The 22369-nt window shown below is 43.4% G+C and overlaps 1 protein-coding gene across 3 annotated transcripts; it reads right to left on the minus strand.

The window, feature by feature from the left end:
- Positions 1 to 221: 221 nt before the first annotated feature.
- nr4a3 (nuclear receptor subfamily 4, group A, member 3) lies at positions 222 to 21273 on the minus strand. Of its 3 annotated transcripts, none has more exons than XM_068735182.1 (8): positions 21117 to 21273; positions 17836 to 18006; positions 13106 to 13938; positions 8619 to 8748; positions 7664 to 7827; positions 7349 to 7548; positions 3826 to 4004; positions 222 to 2067 (listed from the first exon to the last, which is right to left on the minus strand). In XM_068735182.1, exons 3-8 carry the CDS (start codon positions 13934 to 13936, stop codon positions 1805 to 1807), a joined length of 1767 nt encoding a protein of 588 aa, XP_068591283.1. In that variant the 5' UTR covers positions 13937 to 13938; positions 17836 to 18006; positions 21117 to 21273; the 3' UTR covers positions 222 to 1804. The 3 variants fall into 3 exon arrangements, with proteins under 3 accessions (XP_068591283.1, XP_068591284.1, XP_068591285.1); XM_068735183.1 differs by lacking the exon at positions 21117 to 21273 and adding an exon at positions 16971 to 17052 and having other exon boundaries at positions 17836 to 18004; XM_068735184.1 differs by lacking the exon at positions 21117 to 21273.
- Positions 21274 to 22369: the final 1096 nt, after the last annotated feature.

A 22369-nucleotide genomic window follows, 5' to 3' on the forward strand; every position in this document is an offset into this window, starting at 1 on the left:
GTGAGAGCCCAAGGGTCCCTCGGGGGAGAGGCAAGGCCTTTTACCTGTCAAGAGGCTTTTGTGTCTTACCAGACAGACACACGTATTCAGAATATAATCAGCTCAATTTTGGCCTGTTGTTTACTTTTAAAAAGTCTTGAATCACTGTAATGTTTGGATTTTTTGGCATTTTGTGCGAAAGTCATGTAATTAAATAAAAATCAAAACACAGGACGCAGTCAGGCAGAATAATCAGAACTAGTTTATGATTTCAAAGTGCTGAACAGAAAATCCAGTGAACCAAAGAGAAAGAAAAAAAATAATCAAACAGGAAACTCAAACCAAAGAGGGACATTGAAAAACAGCAACTTTTTTTCTTTTTTGTTTCTCTTCTTCAAAAAACAATGCACAACTCGTACCACAATATTTGAAAAAGCTAAAAACACTTCAAAATATTAGTTTTGTATATATATATATTTATATTTATATCTATATAATTTGCTTTTTTCATATTTCAAACTGCCGCCGTGAGTGAGTGGGTGGTGGAGGCCCAGGGAGATCCCCATCGAGCCACAGTCTGAGACACAAACACAGGTCGAGCTGTTTTGACAGGCTATGGCAGCTCTTGACAGCTTATAACACACCATGCATATGATCCTGGCTTCTCTAAGCGTACACACAAAGACAGTATGCAACCATGTCCTCCACACTCTCACACGGCCTCCACAATAGAAACAAATAGAAAAAGAGCATGACTGCGGAATGTTTCATCCCTGGACATACAGCTATCTGTCGAGCACCCTCCCCTCCCCGACTCACCGCCGTCCTCCAGGGGAGCAGGTAGGGTGTGTGTCTGTGCTTCTAGCCCTTGTCAGGGTGTAAGTGCTTCAAAAGCCAATTTTTGTCCACGTTCATTCCTCCATACATCTACTTGACCTATGCTTTATAAATGAGTTAATTTAATAAAAAAAAAACATACTAGAGCAAGTTCAAGTCTGGGTGACTCTGTCATCAATCGTTAGTGCACAGTATCTCCTTTGCTGTCTAAAGCCAGGCATGGACTGTCTCTCTTTTGTTTAGCTGCTGATAGTACAAGACAAGTCTCTGAGTTAAAATAATTTAGAGTTTGAAATTAAACCATTACTTCTCCACTTCTTCCTTTTGTGGTGAGATAGCACTTAAGAAATTGCACTTAGAATCAAGAGCCCAACTCAACAGCCACTTCCATGTGTTTATGAAATATCTGTGTCTGCTTTGTGATGTTTCTGAGTGTCTATGCTCACGCTGTCTGACCTCTGACATTTCAGTACATTTTCAGTATGAAAACGCCCCCTTCCTTCTTTCAGAAGGAGGATGTAGAACACACAGCGACTTGTGTTTCACTGGGACATCGAACACAGTTACACCACCCCTTCCCTCTCTACTCAAAAGAAATCCTCATATTGGATGAGTCAGGCCAAAACACAGATGAACAGTACTCATAAGCCTTCTTTCTTTTTTGCTGGATGAACTGCCACCCAGACGGCGAGAGGACAGTAAAAAGTATTTTTTCTGTTGTCCATCTCAGCCTCGTCATCCTCCCCCACATGAGAAAAACAGGAGGATCAAATAAAAAGTGGTAAAGCAGTTGAGTAATTGTCTTTTAAACTGGTGAAAAGCGTTCAGTTGGTTTTCCTGTTGAGTGAAAAGCATTTGATTGGCTCTCTGCTCTGCATCAGTCAGAGTCGAGTGAGAGTCTCTCTGAATGTGTGCGTGCTCCTTGAGGGGTGGGGGGGCCTGAACAGAACGTGACGTGGGTTATTTCTCTGTGTGGTCAGCCCGCCCATCAGTAGGGCAGAGTGTCCAGGAACCTGTCAATCAACGGAGGGGGCTGTACCAGGTCCTCCAGCTTCAGGTAGAAGATTCGTTGAAGGCCCTGGGTCCTCTGGGAACGGAGCTCTGCCCTTAAACCCAGAATACGACTCAGAGGGGGCGCAGCCTTGGACGAGGAGGAAGCAGGGCCGCAACCCAGGTGGTCTCTGAGACAACAAATCACTCTATTCTGCAGCTCCTCAACCCGCTTTGAGTCCTTCAGACCTGGGACTTGCTCTGTGGATGGACAGACAGAGAAATTAGGAAAATAACACATTAAACAGCAAAAATTGCATCCGTTAAAAAAAACCCACATACATCAGAGCTCATTCAGCTGACAGAGCATTAGCTACATCTTCTTTTATATTGAATTCCACCTCATTAGCCGGTATAGCTAATGTTCTTAACAGGCCTTAACTTGTCTCACTCACTACAGATCAATACGCAGTCTAACCTAATAAGCCCCCTGTACACTGTGTACACACACACACACACACACACACACACACACACCTACACTCAGACACACACACACACACACACACACACACACACACACACACACACACACACATATATAGCCTATACAATCATTTGAACACACAAAAACACACAAATTGTCCCTGCAATTTAAGACATTGACAGAAACAAAAGTGTTCAACAATTAGCTGATTATTCGGCCCTCTGAGCAGCCAAATTAAATTAGAAACACACACACACGCACATACACTGCTGCCCATAGCAACTCCTGTGGCACCCGTACCAGGCTTAATGTGACACTAACTCATTCTACAGAGAACAGGGTGTCCAGCCCCACACACAAACACACATATATACAGGCACACACACACAAGCCAGTCTGCAGGGAGGCTGTCACTAAGACCAGTCTCACTTTGAGGTATCCATTATCTGAAGCTTATTTATTGTTTGTTTATGTGACTCTTTTGTTTGTTCTGTGTTTGCTGCGACAGAGTCACTCCAGCCCTCCTTTCACGGCAGCTTTCAGACCTCTCACACACTCTCGCTTCCCTCTCTTTCCCTATCCCTTCTTTCTCTATGTAGGCAAGCTCCCGGGGAGGGATCGATGACTGCCTTTCTGCAGGGGCCACTCTGAAGCGGTCGATCGCCTGGTGGCTCTGGCGGCTCTGTCGTGGCAGTGCTCTGTGTGCTTTACCGAGGTGGCAGAGAGCCACTGAGAACAGAGCAGACGCCATTCCAGAGCTGTGCTCCACGGTGGGCTGGTCGATCAGGCACAGAGTTAAGTGCTCCCCCAGAGAGTGAGGATGGGGTTGGAGGGCTTAGACAGAGGAAGAGAAGGTGGAGAAAGAGGAGGAGGTGGCGGGGGCAGAGTGAGGTAAGGAAGATGAGCGTAGGGGGGAGTGGTGTTTTACCCATTACACACTTATACAGTGTCTGAGTCTGATGTGAAAGTGTAAAAAATGAAATGTGAACACTTAATTGCACAGGCCTCCTCTGTCACCTTTGGCTACATTTGTAATTGACTATTTCTAATGTACTTTACCGATCACTAAATTGTTGTCTCTTCTGTCGCGCCTCAGACGTGTGGTTGCAGAGAGACCTTTGACTATCCCTCCATTTTTCACACATGGACACTGATTAGAGGGCCAGGTGTGAGGCAGGTGCAGCAGGTGCTCCAGGATATCGGGTTCTTGTTTCAGGCAGAGATGTGTGAGAACAAGCATGCACATGTGTGTCTTTGAGCGTATGTGTGACGTTAGTGGACGTATCCACCTGATCACTGTCACATTAAATCACCCACAGGCAAAGCTGTGGATAAAGGAAAGAAGGTGTCTGTGGATTTGTATCTATATATTTACACATGAGCAGCTTGTATGATTGACAATGTTTGTCTGTGGACAATGGAGAGGGGCAGCTGACTTTTTTTTGTCAACCTCATTTATACTTTATCTTTTTTATTTGAATTTCTCCTGATGGTGATTTTGAGATTTGAAAGTCACTGACTTGTGTTTTTACCTGTGAGTAGTACAAGGGCAGCCAGGCAGGCGAAGGCGGAGGCGTCCAGGTTTAGGCTCTGGAGGTGGGTGGAGAAGTCCCGGATGGAGTCCAGCCACTCTCCGAACCCACGAAGGCACTGGAACCTGTGCAGCACCAAGCCATTACAGAACACTAGTTTATCCTCCGACAGCATCGACCTGAGACACAGAGGAAAAAGGAGATGAAGAGATTTGGTTAGATCTCTCTTCCAATGAAACACTGCATTTTCCCTCATGTATTGTAAATATGGCTTGAGATACTGGGGCAAGGAAACAATTACAATAAAAACAATGAGAAAACCAGGCAGTATGTGCACTCACACACAAACGGGATACACATCAAACACAGGCATGCAGCTGATTAAGGTTGTGTTTTCCAAATTATAGCATTTTAAAACATTCCTTCTGGCAGAGCGGGGTGAGTGGGTTAGGGCAGAGTGCTGCTCTATGTGTGTGTGTATTTGCAGATAGGTAAACTGCTTTGGCTTTAATGTGCCCGGGCTGTGGTGAGCAGTGGAAACACAAAGCCTTAATGAGGAAATGAAAAGGCTTCTTAGACGCATTTAGCCATCAGTTACTCACGACACACAACATCCCACTCCTTTACCATCGAGCAGAGGGAAAGAGAACAAGCAGTGAATGGGGAGGGCTATGACTAGTCTTTATTAGTGCCTAAATGAAGAGCGTGGCTCTCTTCAGAGAGCGAGAAAAGGTGTTTTGTTGGAAGATCTCAAGGAAATGGGACATGGGCAGAAAGTGTGTGCTTGAAAAACAGCTGATAGATGAGAGAAGAGAAGAGTGAGCGACAGTGGGGATGGGGGGAGAAGAGGGGAAGCCTCAAATCACATCCCGCACATAAACATTGGTTTAGCAGTTATGAGAAGCGGACAAAATACCATTTATGTTTAATTATCCTTACTGCAGTTTAAAAGACGGACTCCACCCACCATCAACAGAACACATGCACACAAATGCTCTCGAACATCACCAGTTCCGTAATTTTTACAGTCAAAAATACCATTCCCCTTCTATACACACAAAAGGTTCAGAACTAGCCGTCAGGGCCAAAATGGTCACCCATGACCTGGAGAGAGGGGAGGGAGAGGGGAGAAACAACTAATAGTAAAGGGGAGAATTTGAATAAGAAGCTGGGACGGGTGCAGGTGTTGGGAGAGATTCTAAGTGGCAAAATGGGAGATGCTCATCACCTGTTGCTGAGGGAAGAGACTGAATTTCTTGATCTCTGATAACGTTTTTATGCTATCAGTCTAATGGTTAGTCTTTTGACTCCTGGAACTTTATTATGTCCCTTAAATTCCCCCTTAAATGGCTTCAATGTTTTATGCAAATTATAGAGTCTTAAAGTTATGGTGTATTCTCGATCTGCCCATTGTATTAGTGCACTTATATTAACCAAATTTCATTGGTTGCACCTCTTTTTTTTAAATATAAAAATATACATTTTTTTCATATATTTTATTTACCCACTTCCATCAAATGTAGCATAAAACAATGTGCATTTTTGGGATTTCTAATAAAGGTTTTGTGTTTGTGAACAATGCTTTTTGACACAATGCATTTAAAATTATGAATTGAGGGATAAATGTCTGCAAGGTGGAATATATTTAATCTTTTACTACAAATTAATGTAAAACTGAAAAAAAACACATGTTAAGTATCGTAAACTCTGAAACACAATAGAATATGAGGCCAACTCACTATAAATGTGTGTGAGTCCGAGCTGATACGGTCTGAATTGTCCTGATTGAGTAAATCCCCCTCTGGTACACTGAGCTACTACCAAGAGACAAAATTCTATTTGACCCATGTCTGATAGTAGCACATGAGCAAAACTACGCAGACAGGCTGGCAAACAAGCAGCCAGGCAGATGCACACACACACACACACACACACACACACACACACACACACACACACACACACACACACACACACACACACACACACACACACACACACACACACACAGCTGGATGTCTGCCACACATTCCACTCACTCCTGACTACACTGTCACCACGGTAATCAACCAATAACCACAGAAACTGTTTGGTAACGGGGTGCTTACGGCAATGCCGACCCAGAAAAGCGGAGCAAATTTACTCTACACACACTGAGCACACACACACACACACACACACACACACACACACACACACACACAAACGCACACGCACACAAACTCACAATCATACATAGATATGCTTGAGCAGAGGTCTGCAAGGCATCTGAGTTCAGCACAGGGTCATTGTAAGGTTGCGTCAACAATGAGATGGGAGCGTGGACCTCATCCTTTGCACTCACGGAAGACAGATAAAGTTAGACAGTGCTGTGCTTGTGTGTGTTTTCCTCTGTGCCGTGGGAGTTTGGCTGATGGGAAGATGAGCCGTGTGCGTGAGCATGTGTGCGTTTGATAGAGGCCCCTATGAGTCCACCATTTAGCATGAGTCAGAGTCGCAGCCTGATCCCCCTCCTGCTGGGACTGTGATGCCACCACCCATCCTCTACCCACCCTGCACCTGGACCTGCACCAGGAGGAGGAGAGAAAGTTGGGATTCTACATCATCAGTGTGCGTGAGTGTGTGTGAGTAAGTGTGCTTGAGTGTGTGACTGTGTTGGTTTTCTGCACTAGACGACAGCACAGACAAAGGGATGAGCTTGTAGCCCAACCCCCGTCCTCCCCATAAATTTAACCAGCCACATGCCTTACGAGAACAGACCAGTAACCCGGGGCAATTCTGAGGCAAAGATGGGCAAGGGCAGTCATAATGGCACCACAGGTATCCACGAACAAGACACACACATGCTCACACACACATACACACACACACACACACCCACACACACACACACACACACACACACACACACACACACACACACCACTGGATGCATGAAGTAAATTAAGTCGATTCCCTTTTTTTAAATTTCACTCAGCTGAATTGAATATGTATTTCCTTCCATAACAGCCCTTTTCAGTTTCTCAGCTGATTAGCTTTTAGATGGAATTGATCCTGTCAATTCACAGTTCACAATGTTAGCACAGTTTTAGCCCGCAAAACATACACAGAGCTCTCTGTGCGTCAGATATCAGACGAGCGGACCGGAACTCTGTGGGTGTAGCTGCTGTCATAGCTGTAGACTCCATTCATAATTTGCTTCAAATGGCGATTACTCAGATCCACTCCTCCTACTCTGGATATGCACTGCAGCAGCACACGGCTTTGCCAGCACAGTTACACGCTGTACTGTAATGGAAAAGGATATGCCTGATATAACTGCCTGTTGATCCTGGGCCAAAGGAAGTAAACTTTCTGATAAAGTCATAGGTGTGTATTTTAAATCTTCTGGAAGAAGTTTGAGATATGCACATATGGATGGAGACTTGGGCACATGTTTAAAAAGTGAAAATAAATGTGCTAAAGTTGTCATCTATCGGCTTTTTGTTCTGGCACCAAACAGGCTGCATCTCCCCTTTCTCACCTGTGAGCCAATCGCAGGACAAACAGCTCCAGGAAGGCAGAGTCAATGAGCAGGTTTTGATCGTCGCGCTGAAGCTCGGAGAACCCGGGCAGCCGTTCAGCCCAGCATCGTGTGGTCTCCATCGAGATGGTAAGCAGCCTGTAGAAGAGCTGGATGTGCTCAGCATCTGAGGAGGAGGACGGAGGGTCGGCAGCACTGAACTGGTGGATGGAGAGAAAGAGAGAGATAAATTACTGAATAAACTCCTCAACAAGCCATATTTCTCACTGAATGCATTTTCTTTGACTAAAATTAAAAAAGGGGGTGTTGGGGTACCTGGCTGTAGTCGAGGTCACGGGGTGTGCAGTGAGAATAAGCCCTGAGCACAGCGGCGAGCAAGCTGAGGGGTGGAGATGGAGGAGACGCTTCTGTCTGCAGGGGGCTCTTTGGTTTGGAAGGCAGACGGCCTCGGCGCCCCTTCAAGCTATCAGTACGAACCACTGTGAACAAGATATGGAGAGTAGACAACAGTCAATAATGAAGAGGTTGTTCAGTTGAATCTGGTAATATTCACGCATGCATACACAACAGGAACTTCTATTCTCCAACTGATAGGCTTGTTATCAGTTTTTTATAGCGGTAGAATTATGACTGAGGCTTTTCATCACAGTAGCTCTCCCAACCTTCCCACAATCCCTACACAGGAGCCCACTAGCCAGCAGATGGCAGTGGAACTGTTCTATGGGCTGCACGTGTGTTAACGGGATAGAGAGGTGTGTGTGTGTGTGTGTGTGTGTGTGTGTGTGTGTGTGTGTGTGTGTGTGTGTAGGTTTGCTTGCATTCATGAGAGCTTGTCTGTGTGTGAAACAGGTGAGAAATGAGGGCAGTATGACTGCCACACTTCACATCAGCAAAACATCTTTGATATAGCGAACAACAGTTCGCTATATCAGATGTGATGCCACAAATGTAGAGAAAGTGTCAGAATGTTTGAGCGCCTTTGAGTCTCTTTCAAAGCTTTAAAATCATCTGGATTGAAGAGTTTAAAAAGTGATGGGCGCTAATTGGTACAATGTGTATTCTACTTTGTCCTTCCACCAGAAAGAGAAAAAGTTACTGTTCCATGGATGTGTGTGATGCTGCCACAAGCCATCTCATTACCGGCCTATTAAACCCTGATTGCTGAGACAAGCTTCATCATCATGGACTGGAGGTCAGATTTGTGTTGCACTATGGTGTGTGTGCGCTTGTTTGATTAGAAAGTGATGTGTGGTCACTTAGTTTATCTTACCTTCCTTCACCATGCCGACACTCAGACACTTCTGAAAGCGGCAGTATTGGCAGCGGTTGCGTCTCCTCTTGTCCACGGGACAGTTCTTACTGGCCAGACACACATACTTGGCGTTTTTCTGCACGGTGCGCTGGAGAGAGAAGAAACAGACATTCCGATAAACACAATCATCCAACTAATATTTGATTTGTTTAATTCAATTTCTGTTTTTTTCTCTTCCCCATCAAAGAATGAAAGCAGAATCTCGCAGGTCAGATTTTAATTACGCTCTGAAAGGCGGCGTTGACATCAGTATAATTAGATAAAATTAATTTCCCAACAAGCCTCGCCTGCAGGAGGGACAATTTTATTAGCGCTGGAGCTGACAATGGGGACCGAGCGCGTGGCGTGCCGAGGCGGGTCCCGCGAGACTGGGGGACAGCGGCCGTAAGAGCTGCGTGATCAGATTGCTTGTGAAGCTCGTGGGTCAGTTCATGGTACCTCCGGGGCCTCGCGCATCGCGCCTCACTCAATGGGCCCCGCGGGAGCTGTTTTCTCCTCGGCTGGCTAGCGCGATTATTACTGACCTTATTAAAATGAAATCAGAAACGGGCCACGTGGGGGCCGAATGAGCTCCCCGCGTGCATCAAAGGCAATATTAAGTTAACAGAGTAGCCTAGTGATACCTGTCCGCAGTGTGAAAATGAGGAGAGGTGTGCAGTTTGCTAATTATTCTTAATATAAACAAACCACCGAAATATACTATCAGTGCTCGAGTAACTTTGCCCGGTGAGGTCTACTGGCATGCTGCCAATCTTTACAGACGTTTTTGGATTAAAACTCTCACTGGGCAAGCCTCTGCCTGGGGTGCAAATCTGTTACAACGATACGATTAAAATTACACCATAATTACTGTCATTTGCAAAGTGTTTATATTTATACTCTGTCATGCTGTGACTCAAGTAGTCCACTCAGACAAGACAGCACCAGAACAAACTCCAAATTAAGCAAACGGAACACGGAAAGTGTCGCAGCTTCCCCTCTTCTTTAACGCCTCTAAAACACATCAAAACAAATAAATCCAATTAGGAACCCCTCGCGCCACACATGCCCGTGCCCCCGGGAGACCAATAACACACCAATTATTCCATATGCTCCGGCGCGAGTGCGGAACTGGCGCGTAATGGGCGCCAGCGCCGGATGAGAGCCGTTGCCATGGCACCGCAGATCGCTCTGAATGAATCCCTCTCATCCCTTCAATGGTCAGTGACCCGCGCGCGCGGGGATAAGTTAGTTATGGTCATTAATGTGTTTGAGGGAAAATAGCATCCGTTTAGTGGGGGACCGAACTAAACATGAAGCTGCATGAGAGGCTGCTTGACATTTATTTACACCTTTACAACTCTGCACCGAGGCGAACACAGAGTGTAAAGACATCACCACAGTCTTTCTTGCATGTCGTCCAACAGAAAAATCAAATTAACATGCTTGAGTTCAACTTTTTGTGTGGATCGATAACTTTGAGGTTAGGAATTTAAGGGTAAACATGATTATTTTGTTTCCAATAAGAGCTTGTGTTTTTTTCTGCAGCAGGTTGTGGGTTCAGGTGAAAGTGGTGTAAACTGAGTTTAACCTGTGGTTAGTTGAGTATAAGTTCTTCCCCTCAGTGACCTCAGGGCCGTATTTCTGATAAAACTACTTCCAATAAAAGCCTGAGTTTGAAATGATCCATTAAGATTCTGAAAAATTAAGCTCTCAAGAGCTGGCCTGTCTCTCTCCACTGTGTGTGTGTGTGTGTGTGTGTGTGTGTGTGTGTGTGTGTGTGTTTGTGTGTGTGGTTGGGGCTCTTGTGACCTTGCTTTCTAATAAGCAGCGTGGAGCAAGACTGGCATCTCAGAGCAGAGACACTACATATCAGAGCTAATACACTAACTAACTATAGTCACTGATAGTCAGATCAAATTATCTCAATATGGTTAGCAAATCTGTAGATCCTTCTTGTGCTCTGTACATTGTGCACCTATTTAGGCCAGCTTGTGTGTGTGTTTGAAAGCATGGCTTATATATTGTTCTAGTTCAATTCATCTCATCCTTCTTGTATTTACTTGTCGCTGAATTTCACTTTGAGGGCAAGAAATGACTAATATAAAATGTGCTTGGTATCAGAAACTGAAATTTTAGGGTTGCAGTAATGTTTGTGTGGGCAAGGACTTAATTCAAGTGAAAACATGTTCAGTTAAACGTTGACAGTCAGAGTTGAGAGTTATATGCACTGAAAGCACATCCACAAATGCATACGCTTACAGAAGCTCACATGCTGTGGGTATTATGGGGGCTGTATGGAGGCATGCAGAGGCAGATTGTTGACATGTAACATGTGCTAATAGCCTGAGCTTGAATTAAAAGCCTTTAGGGACTTTCTTCCCCCCTTCTCCTCCCTCTGTCTCCTCTATTCCCTCCAATCCTCAGCTTCTTAATCAGAGGCAATCTCTCTCTCTGTCTGTAGAGGAAGTGAAAGGGTGGTTTGTAGTTAAAGAATTATGTGTGGGTATCTCTGAGCTGATTCAATTGTTTTCTTTATGGAAAAAAAATAGACTTAACTTTTAAAACCGGATTCATAGTGCAAAGTAGTTCTCCTACACATATATATGACTGTGCATGTGTGTGGGTGGTTGCATTTCCTGAATGAATTAAATGTTGAACTTATATCCATTTAAGTGATATAGTTTTGTGCATATTAATATATTCTTCCATTCTGCAACCTTTCTGTGACTTGCATGCTGTGCAAGCAGTGGAAAATAAAAATGATGTGCAATGAGTTGAGCTGATCGTGTGTTTTGACTGATAAAAGCACAACTAAAGTAACTCACTAGGACAGTGCATAAAACACATCACTTTTTAATAGTATTTTTTGTGTCCAGCATAATGTTTGTATAATACTAACAGCTGAGATCTAGTTTTTAATTCAAAAAATAATTCTGAATAGGTTTAATTAATTAATGGAAACCAGTGAATGGACTACATTATTTTGCAAAAAAATAATAAATACAGGGAAAAAAAACTATTTGTTAGAGCTAAAATTAATTCACAGTGAAAATGTGCCTCAAATTGCACTAATGACATAACAAATTACAGAAAGCCTCTACTATGGTTTAATGTGTAATAGCCATTCACAAATAATTAATTATAATCAGGAAAATATTTTTAGTGGACAATAAAACCATCAGGATAATGGAGGTAATGTGCCTGATAATATGAATATTAAAAAGAGCAGGTGTTTGAAAGGCATGTTTCCGTTTCTGCTGTTGCATCCTGTATTCAGGGTGAAACAGACTGAAAAACATGTACATGCTTATATTGTATGAATATGTTTGCTGTGTGGATATGTTGTGTGTGCATGGTTGGTTGCATCTGAATGTGTGTGTAAAGGAAACATAGTGACATTTGACAGGCTGCTGAGCACTGCAGCAAGCAGACAGCCTGCGGCTTGCTGCCACCAGACGCTGCTTTCATTAATTACTAAATAAAAACAAATTGTGAAACTAATTGAAAAGAAGGATAATTCATTTCCACATACCAGAGGCATTATTCAATTACCTCTGTGTTTGCCCCCTCCTTCTTGCTGTATCTTGTCTCATGCAGCCAATACAATGCTTAACAAGTGTGCCAGAATACGTTAGGATGCAAAGAAATGCCTTCAATGACTAACTGTGAGTTTGCTGTTATTTGAATGAGGTAGTGTACCACATTCACGTGTCAGAGAAGTTTGTCATTATGTCTAAAAAAAAGAATTGTGTGTATGAACACGTGTGCGGTGACATAGGATGTGAGACAGTGAGCTGAGAGGCGTTAGATTTGAATCATTTTACGGACCAAATCTTAAACTGACTCATCTTGTCCTCAGTAATATGTCAGTGAAATGTGGTCAATTTCGTGGCCACCGATTCACTACAAACACCCTGAAAGGAAACTTAGATTTAAAGGATTCCTTTTCCACTTGAATCATAGCACGGAGGGAAATTTCCCCTGTTTGTATTTGTGTTTTTTATCATTCTGTGTTCTCACCTAACAAACACACACAGACCATGCATACACACAAGTTGCCCACTTGGTTGCTGGGAGAGACGACCCCTGTGGGTGTGTTGTGCTTTCATTATGACTCTGAAGACGATTTAAAGAGCGCAGAGACGAGTGCAGAGAGGGAGCGAGGCACCCGCAAGAAACATGTTTCAAATCAAATATGTCAGTCAGTTTACAGCTACTTCACAGCTACTGGGTGATATTTTAAGGTGGAATGTTAGTTGTGAATGTGAGTGTGTGCGTCTGGTTGTGTGTCTGTTGGTGGGACTTAAGCCACAAAGGAACAGGAGGAGTGGGTACTTAAAATACATTTATGGAGTATAAAGAAGAAAAGTAGTTACTTCATAAATGGACAGAGGCATCGTTGTAGTTTTAAGCTTTGATGAGGCAACACTCCTAATGACATATTTGCCTTAAGGGTTTTTTACCTTGAAGAAGCCCTTGCAGCCCTCACAAGTGCGTACGCCGTAGTGCTGGCAGGCTGCATTGTCCCCACACACCGCACAGGTGCCCTCTCCTTGGGGGCCACGCGGGGGAGGCGATGGCAGGCTGTCTCCTAGTAGGGGGCCACAGGGCCCAAGAGCCAGGGAGCGGAAAGCGAGGCTGCTGCCCCCAGCCCCGCGGTGCAGCTGGTACATGGGCTGCTCCAGGGGTGGACAGTGAGGATGGGAGACAGAGGAGGAAGAGGAGGAGGAAGAGGAGGAGGTGCGAACCAATCCTCCACCCAGGCTCTCATAGCCGCCAACGCTGCCGCCACTGTGGGGAGGCGAGTGCTGGTAGAAGTGTGGAAAGCGGGGCGACTTGAGGGGGCCCGACTCCAGGCTGGAGCCCAGAGAGTGTGGGTGCGAAGGAGGGGCCAGGGGGTGCTCCTCCCACAGGAAGGAGGTGCCAGGCTGGGGCGGCAGGGACGGGGTGGTGGGAGTGGACGGGGGAGACTGTTTAAAGTACATGGTGGAGGAGGACATGGCCTCCAGTGGTGGAGCAGTCGGATAGCTCTCCTCCTCCTTTTTGATGGGCCTGTGTGTGGGCATCTGGTAGAGGCAGGAGGACTTGGGCTCGTAGCTCCCCTCCACAAAGACATTGAAGCTGGGTAGGGAGGTGGTGGCGGCGGCAGAGATCTCACCACCACCGAGGTCCAGCTTCGTGTAGTCAGGGGTCATGAGGTCAGAGCCGTAGCTGTCGCCCTGGTAACTGAAGGACTGGCCAGAGTAGGCTGAGCCTGGAGGGACGGGCCCGTACTGAGCCTGCACACAGGGCATGTCTGCCAGGGAGACAGAGGACACATGCAAGTTAGAGCTGCGTGGCACGCCAGACCACATGTATTCCAAAAGTTTTCAATCAAAGCATTTTATTGGTGTTAGTAAAGTACAGCTGTATTGCAACAAATAGCCAGTGAGGAAATTACATATTAGTTAACCACTGATGTAAACAGAAAAGCAGGACATCAAGAAGGAGCTTGCCCACAGAAGACAATACAGAAAGAGCCCTTCAGTAAATCTACTAGATGAAGGTAGACACATGCAGGGATAGTGCTGAACAGGGTCAACAATTAAACAGTGCATGACTAAAAGTTTCTGCACAGCTTTATTGGAACAGGCAGTTTTCTCAGCTCTTGAGGTGTCAGAGATTTCGCAATGTTATAAAACTTTTCTGAATGCACCTTTTAAGGAATATGAAAATATTTCCATTTACTGCCATTTACTCAATTTCCTGCTTGCACCTCCCTGAATAAGTAGAAACATTTGCAGTACGCACACACTGTCGCAGACACTGCCGATTCTCTCACAGTTAGTTCAGTAAGGGAAGCTGCAGTTCATCAGTGCGCAACCCTGAGAAAAAGCTGTCAAAGCAAAGATCCAATCCACTCCACAGACCGAAATGCTGAAGTATCTGCAACCAGGGTGTGTGTGTGTGTGTGTGTGTGTGTGCAGGATTTGTGTTGCACGTGTGTGTGAGTGGGTGTACTCTGGTTAGTCAGATGGCAAAGCAGATGAGATAACATTAAATAATAATGGAACCCCATGGTTGAGCTGGATGCTTGCTGCAGAACCCACACAAACACACACACACACACACACACACACACACACACACACACACACACACATACACACACACACACACACACACACACACACACACACACACAGACTCAGATATTTCCTTTAACTGCAACAGACGCCAGTCGGTATGTCTTGAGTTTTTCGCTTGATTTAATTCCGTCACAGCAGCAGGCCACCACCTCATCATCTGTGTGTGCGTGTGTGTTTGGACTATATGGTCTTGTCTTATCAAACCCCTTACGTAATACTCTCCACCAGTGTGTGTGTGCATGATGAGTGTGTGCGGGCTAATCAGTCATGAGTGTCAGCGCAGCTAGGGTTTTGTGGTGTTTGCTCGTCGCTCCTGAGCAGGGAACTGTCAACACAGCGCAGCTCCCATTGACGCTCAGCATGCGCGCGCTCTGCCGTAATCGCCCTCGTTCAACGCGCGTCATGTTTGTCTAGTCAAATATGGGACACATCGGGTCCTGCTTTTGTTATAGCGCTCACAAATACCTCAATCCAAACCTACGCACTCAGGCAATCACAGCCCCCCCTCCCCCGTTTATAGAAAAAAAGAGGTTTCAATCCTTTTTCAAATAAATGAACTCCTCCATTTCTACATTTGTATTGGTCAACTAACGTCTACTAATAGGCTAATAATAATACATGTTGTCATATGTGCCTAGTAGCCTACCGTGCACGAATGTCAGTCATGGCGAAAGCAGACTGAGTGACACATTCATTTCAGTTGCTCTAACACAATTAAATTATTCCTGAGGGGCAGCCTGCGATTTGGCTGTGGGGTTTCGAAGAACAAAAGGATGACTCAAAATGTTAATTAAAGAAAATAAGGGACACTCATCGATTTATTTATTTATTCATTCTTTTATTAATTTATTTATTATTTTTGTGGTTCTAACATGGAGAGAAAAGGTCAATAGAGAACTGACCTCTTAGATTTGACCTATGTGGTAAAATTATTATAACCCTGAAATTGATTTTAAAAGAATCCCAGCCTAAAACAACAATTTTATATCAAACTTGAACTGTAAATGATTTCTTCAAAATGAACTATTGGGTATAGCAGATAAAGCATCTGCAGACAAACCTACACTTTGTTTAAATGAGGATATGAGTCAAGTTGTAAGCCTACGTGTGCTTGACATCATTACGGTTTTTTTCTTCTTCTAGTAGTGACCAGCTCTTCAACCCACTCGGAAAAACACACATATGGGCGTCATGGGGGCTTTCTGGGCTATACCTAAAGTACTTTTGCAACTGATTAGAGGCATCAGAGGAAGGAATTTAACAGTGAGTGGAGGAGAGTACAGTGGTGAACTTTGTGACTCTCTGTGTTGTGTCAGTAGGTCAAGCCTCAGATCAGTGTTGGGCTTTAGTGTGAGTGTGTGTGTGTGTGTGTGTGTGTGTGAGTGTGTGTGTGTGTGTGTGTGTGTGTGTGTGTGTGTGTGTGTGTGTGCGTGCGTGCGTGCGTGCGTGCGTGTGTGTGTGTGTGTGTGCATGTGTTCAAGACTGTCAAATAGATTTTATTAGCTATATGCACACACAATTTTAAAAAGAGGTGAATGACAAAAAGAGGGCCAATGTATATATACCAATATACAGGCCATCTACTTGACAGATGCTTTTTGACTGTGATGTTTGTTTATAGTGTGTGTCAGGTGAGGAAATATGCTTTTCATGACTTGTTTATTCATACACACATAAAGGCAAACACACACACACACACACACACACACACACACACACACACACACACACACGTTTTCATCAGTAATGATGTTCAAGATGTCAACATGAACCTGCATACGCTCATTCTGCCAATAACATGTGCCCTTATCCTAAGAAAAACCTGTAAAACCACAAGTGTTTGCAAACATCTCATCCTCTTTAGTGCTTTACATTTGGTGGTGTGCCTATCCTTCTCTCAGTAACACACACCACACACACACACACACACACACACACGCACACACACATGCTCACAAACATGCACCCTCTCCCTCTTAACCAACAATACAAACAGAATTGTATCCGTGGAGCATCTTTGTTTTCATGCCACTGAAGCTAACTTGTAGGAAACCTTCTACACTCCAACACCACCCTCAGATTGTCTTTATTACCCTATGCAAGCAGTGTGTGTGTGTGCGTACAAGCAAGAGGACAGACAACCCAAGCAGAGTCAGACACAGGTGGTGCAGCATTGAGGCGAAGGGAAACAGTCTCTAACCTCGAGGTGTGCATTTCAACTGGACAAACTGCAGCTGTTCCAATAACTGAGCGCGCTTGTTCATTGTCAGAATGCCATAGATCTAACAAATAAAAACATGAAGTTGCAGACATAAATACAAAGACAGTATTTTTTTTTGTCAGTGAATTATGAGATAAATTGGTTGGTTAAAGTGATTTTCATATATATGAACACATAGGCCCACACAAAAGAACACTTACACCACCACTAACCATATGTTAAATATCATGTTTTTTTTTTTTTTAATTTATCATGTTTTCAATTTATCCAGGACAGAAAGTATACTATGTGGAGATTGAATATTCCTTAAAATATTCCTATGAAAATAACAAGCCTAAATAAAAAATGTATGTAACTGAAACAGTACAAAAATATAGTATTAAGAGGATCGTTGTCTGACCAATGTGATTGGCCCCCAGATTTAGGCGTGCCTGGTCTCAGATTTCTTTTTGTCTAATTATTGAAATGTAAGTTCAGTCCGCATTTGCCAGCCACACAATTACTCACATACACGAGGGCACACAAGCTGACACTCTTGCGCACAACGAAAAGGTTCAGCATTGTTTTTGATTTGCTATTGAATTTTAAACACAGTATACAGAAGTTAAAATGCAACCTATTACATACTTTTACCTCTAAGTTGACAATACACTTTTTGGGGTCTGTTGTGCATTTGTTCATACAATAATACACTAAACATAACCAAACACCTATCACACCAATAGGTGTACAAAAGCAGACCTAATCCACGCATTTACGAGAAAAGAGATTACGTAAAGAAAGAAAGAAAGAAAGAAAAAGTAAAAGATTCGATGAAATGTAAAAGGAAGGGCTGGGGTCTTACCTGGTGAAAGAGCTTTGCGCTGAATGGTGCTGAGTGTCCGGGATTGAGGGCTGGCGTGGCTGCAGCCGGGACAGGGCTTCTGGAGCGGGGAGGATTCGGCGGGCGTCGCAAAGGTAGTCTCCGATCGCCGGTGCTCCGAGCTCGGCTGGGCGCGCTCTTCCGAACCTGTGTCTGGAGGAGAGATGTCTGGGTTACCGGCAGTGATGTGGCGACACGCTGAATAAAAAGGTACGCACCGTGATCTCACTCAGTGATCATCATAAGGCAACAATATAAAATTGTATCACACTTAAGTTCAGCAATCTAATCGAAGTTTACTATTTTTCAGAAGCAGGCTTACTTCCTACACTTCATTTCTTAAAAAATGTCGGACTTCATAACATTCTTACCACCTCAAAACATTTCAAATCCAAAGAAATATTGCTACTTTTTAGACAACAAGCCACAACTTGATTTTGCGCTTAAATAGAGGAAAACTATTTGCCAAAATGTAATCTAACAAATGAAGTGAGGAAATCAGATGAAAAAGAGCAGAAAGATGAAAGGGCATGCAAACTTCTGTGCCCATCAGAGCAAAATGCCAAGCGGTAAATCATTGCAATCATTCATGTAAATCCACTGGAAGGCAAAGTAAAAGGAAGATGTGCACATTAAAATGAAACATAGACCAACGTTGGCATTAAATATGATACTGGATCGGTGCTATAAGAGAATATTATGAACCACAACTGAGGACTTTTAGCTCATTTCAAGAATTACACATACGTGGGCGACAAGTTTCATTCTAACACTACGCTGTGCTCTATTATTATTATAACTCTAATTTTGCGCAACAAAAGACGTATTCAATCGGGTTAAAACTGTACACAACTTTTACAAATACAGACCTACAAAAGTGACAACTTGTATAAAAGCCGTCTTTGTCAATGCCTCCAGGCCATCGATGTTCTTGTTTCTGATCACCACCGTATTCGCCTGCTCAGGGTTCATCCAGATGCAGAGAGAAATCTAGAACTGTAAGAGTCGGACTTGAAACCAAATCAGTGGACTCCTGTGCGCCGTGCGCCTTCAACTCCCTCTCTAGCATGGCGCACCATGGCCGCCGGATTTCAAGGCACAGAGCGCCCCCTTTCTGTCACACACTCTCTTATAAACACACGCTCTCTCTCTCTCTCTGCCAGGCACACAGACCCTCTGGGATACGGTCAAGTCGAGAGACCACTCGATCTCCCAGTATGCATCTCAACCGACTCTCAGTGCTACAGGCACCTGTAGCCTGCTGTCATATCTTATCTTTGTGTCAACAAATCAAACTCCTCCACTTGGTGTCGGATAACATCCACTTTTCTCCAAACTATTACAGACCAATTCTGAGAGGAAACGTTTGCATGACTATTCGTCAAATGTGTTTAAATAAATAAAGAAGACAAACCAGAGTAAACAAACAAGTCAGGCTGTATAACACGTATTTGATTAGGGTTGAATTGGAACACACTCAATTATGTGTAGAACTATTTGAGTGCAGAAAAACAACTTTACGCCAATAAAGCTATTTGGTTATGGCAGTTTCAGAAATAAGATACTCCTTGATATACGCCAACATAGCCTCATTCTTTCATAAACTTATGAAGTTGAGAGCGCAACTGTAAACGTGCTCTTATCACAGCTTTTGTGAAGGGTTAAGAAAGTGACAATAAAATGGCATGTTGACTTAAAAAAGGAAAAAGATAAAAATAAAAAAAAAACAATTCTGCAAAGTGAGACATTCGGTCAGTTTTTTTCTTCTAAATGAGCAAAAGGATCCCCTCTCGCTTTCTTCTCAGGCCGAGCCGGTCGGTGGGGCTCTGGCCCTGCGCGCACCGGTAACCAAGAGAACGGCATAAGAGCTGCAAAGCACGCGCCCCGGAGCGCCGGTAGCCCCCGGTAGCCCCTTGCACCAATAACCCCGGACAGCGCGAGGCTTCCAGCAAACAGAGACAGAGAAAAGAGAGGACAAAAAGGAGAGACCAGAGAAATATGTGAGTACTGTAAATCAGTCCTGAGAGGGAGACTGTCAGAAGTCCCCTCGTGCGCGGTTGCGTGCGTGCGTAAACCTGAGTGTGTGAAAGAAAAAAAGAAAGAAAGAAGGAAAGAAAGATAAAACCAGAAAACAACCTAAATTCAGCAGTGGTAGTTTCTTATCACACATTATACGATTAGCACTAAGCCTCACTTCTGCTATAGAATACAATGTCTGTGTTGCCATCAGATGCTTCTAGGAAATACTTCACAGATGGCTTCAAAAATTTGATGTGGCTTCATGGTGAACAGTTAAGGGTATTTTCTGCGATCGATGGTAGGAGAAGCTGTGTCCTCACAGAGACAGTAGACAGTGAGACAGCTGATATTTGCGATTGGCCACCAGTCAGGGGACAGCTCACACTACATGACTGTTTGTGGAGCTTTAATCCTAAAAGCAAACCAGGGTTGAGAATCATAACGCTGTATAGGCTTCATTTGTGAAACAATATCCTACTGTAGTATATGGCCTATCAGTGACATTGTATACAAACACAAACCCGTATCCCAACACGCCACGTAAACTCATAAACAACACAACCCCTCAGAAAATCCAACATGATGAGGCAAAACAAAATAATAAAACCCACACATGGCATGAAATCAAAGAGCTTTAACTATCCTCTCTTTCAGCTTCTGAATGTAGGTTAGACTATTCTCCACTCAGACCATTAGTTCGTCTGACTCCACTATTCATTGTGTGAGTGAGAGGCATCTCATTTCCATGACAACCAGAAAGGATATGATACCTTCCCAACGAAAATTAAATTGAAATTCAGCTTAATTTTGCTATTTGGAGACACCACACAGGGACATACTGTACGAACAGCGTGTTGAAGTTTGACATATCAACAGGTTAGACGCACCAAGTTGGACAGAGCAGACAATAATGATAAAAAGAGTATAGATTCAAAATGACATATATATATATATACGTATATATATATATATATATATATATATATATATATATATATATATATATATATATATATATATATATACGTGTATATATATATATATATATATATATATATATATATATATATATATATATATATATATATATACGTATATATATATATATATAATTTAGGTCGCCTAATATGAACACGCGTTGCTGAGAGTTATGTTTTGGCTCTGAATGAGTCCGGTAATCTAACAAGTAGTCTACGCGCTGTACAGTAGAATATCAGAGACTCATTCATTCACAGTTTACTCACTGGTTTGCTGTAGAGGTTCCGTCTTTACATGTGGTAATAACCTCGCATGAAGTATCCCATTTCCATCCAGAATAATCACCAAGAGTCGAGTAATAGAGAGAATATATAAAAAGGTAGGCCTAATATTGCGGAGGATCAGGATGCATCGGCGACAAAAAGTTTCTTCTTCTTACTTAAAGTAGAAAAAACATGAAACAGAAAATTCAAAAATTCAAAACTCCCGGATATAAAGAGTGTGTCTTCGTCCGTTCCCGTGAGTGTGTCAGTGCTGATGGGTGCTTTGCAAAGTGTTGAGTTGTAACGCGGGTTTGTTTATGTGCGCCGTCTGAGCGGAGAAAGTGAAATAGTGCATTTATGTGGGCTCTGCCTCCACATAGAGCGGCTGGTATGCGCTACGTCAATGTGACGCCATGGGAGAGGTGACGTCACTCACTCTCTCTCGCTCTCTTTTTCTCTCCCCTACAGTACCAGACACATAAGCCCCGCTTGCAGTGCCAAGAGAGAGAGAGAGAGAGAGAGAGAGAGAGAGAGAGAGAGAGAGAGAGAGAGAGAGAGAGAGAGAGAGAGAGAGAGAGAGCGAGAGGGAGAGAAAGGGGCGGAGAGAGGATCAGAGGGAGTGAGAAAGAGAGGCGGTTGGTTTGATGGTTGCAGGAGAGGAAGCCGAGGGGAATCCGGCGGGCTAGCTTGCACCATTACTGATAAAGGCAGACACACGGTTTATCTGCCATGCAGGCACTTTATTTCAGACTATATTCTCACCGTTATCATTGAGAACTGTAAAAATAATTGTAATAATGATTTACTACAAACCTTAAAAAACGAATCAGTGAGACATGTAAGAGTTCACTTTCACTAAACACTTATCTAATCTCACAAATATGAGAAATGTAAGAGTAGCAGTGGTGAAAAGTAAGTAAGTACTGTATTGCACACTTTTATGGGGAGGTCAACTTTCCTTGATTGTTATTTAACTCTTATCCTTTACTATATTTTATGGATAAATATTGCACTTTTGCACTTATTTATTACTTTTCAGATTGAGATTATTTTTTCAAATAATGTTGTTTGTAAATATCATTTAGATTTTCTCCATAATGAGTACTTTTACTACGCTGTAGTTTAATTTTGAATGCAGGACTTTTATGTGTTATTATACTATAAGGTATAGGTATTGCCTGCACTTCCTGGGACAAATTAGCCTGGCTGTGAAGATGTTCAATATAGATTATGTTCCTTAAATCCACAAGAAGTCT

This window comes from Cebidichthys violaceus, unplaced genomic scaffold (genome assembly GCF_023349555.1).
Source record: "Cebidichthys violaceus isolate CVI_PGR_0920_01 unplaced genomic scaffold, fCebVio1.0.p SCAF_7, whole genome shotgun sequence".
NCBI lineage: Eukaryota > Metazoa > Chordata > Actinopteri > Perciformes > Stichaeidae > Cebidichthys > Cebidichthys violaceus.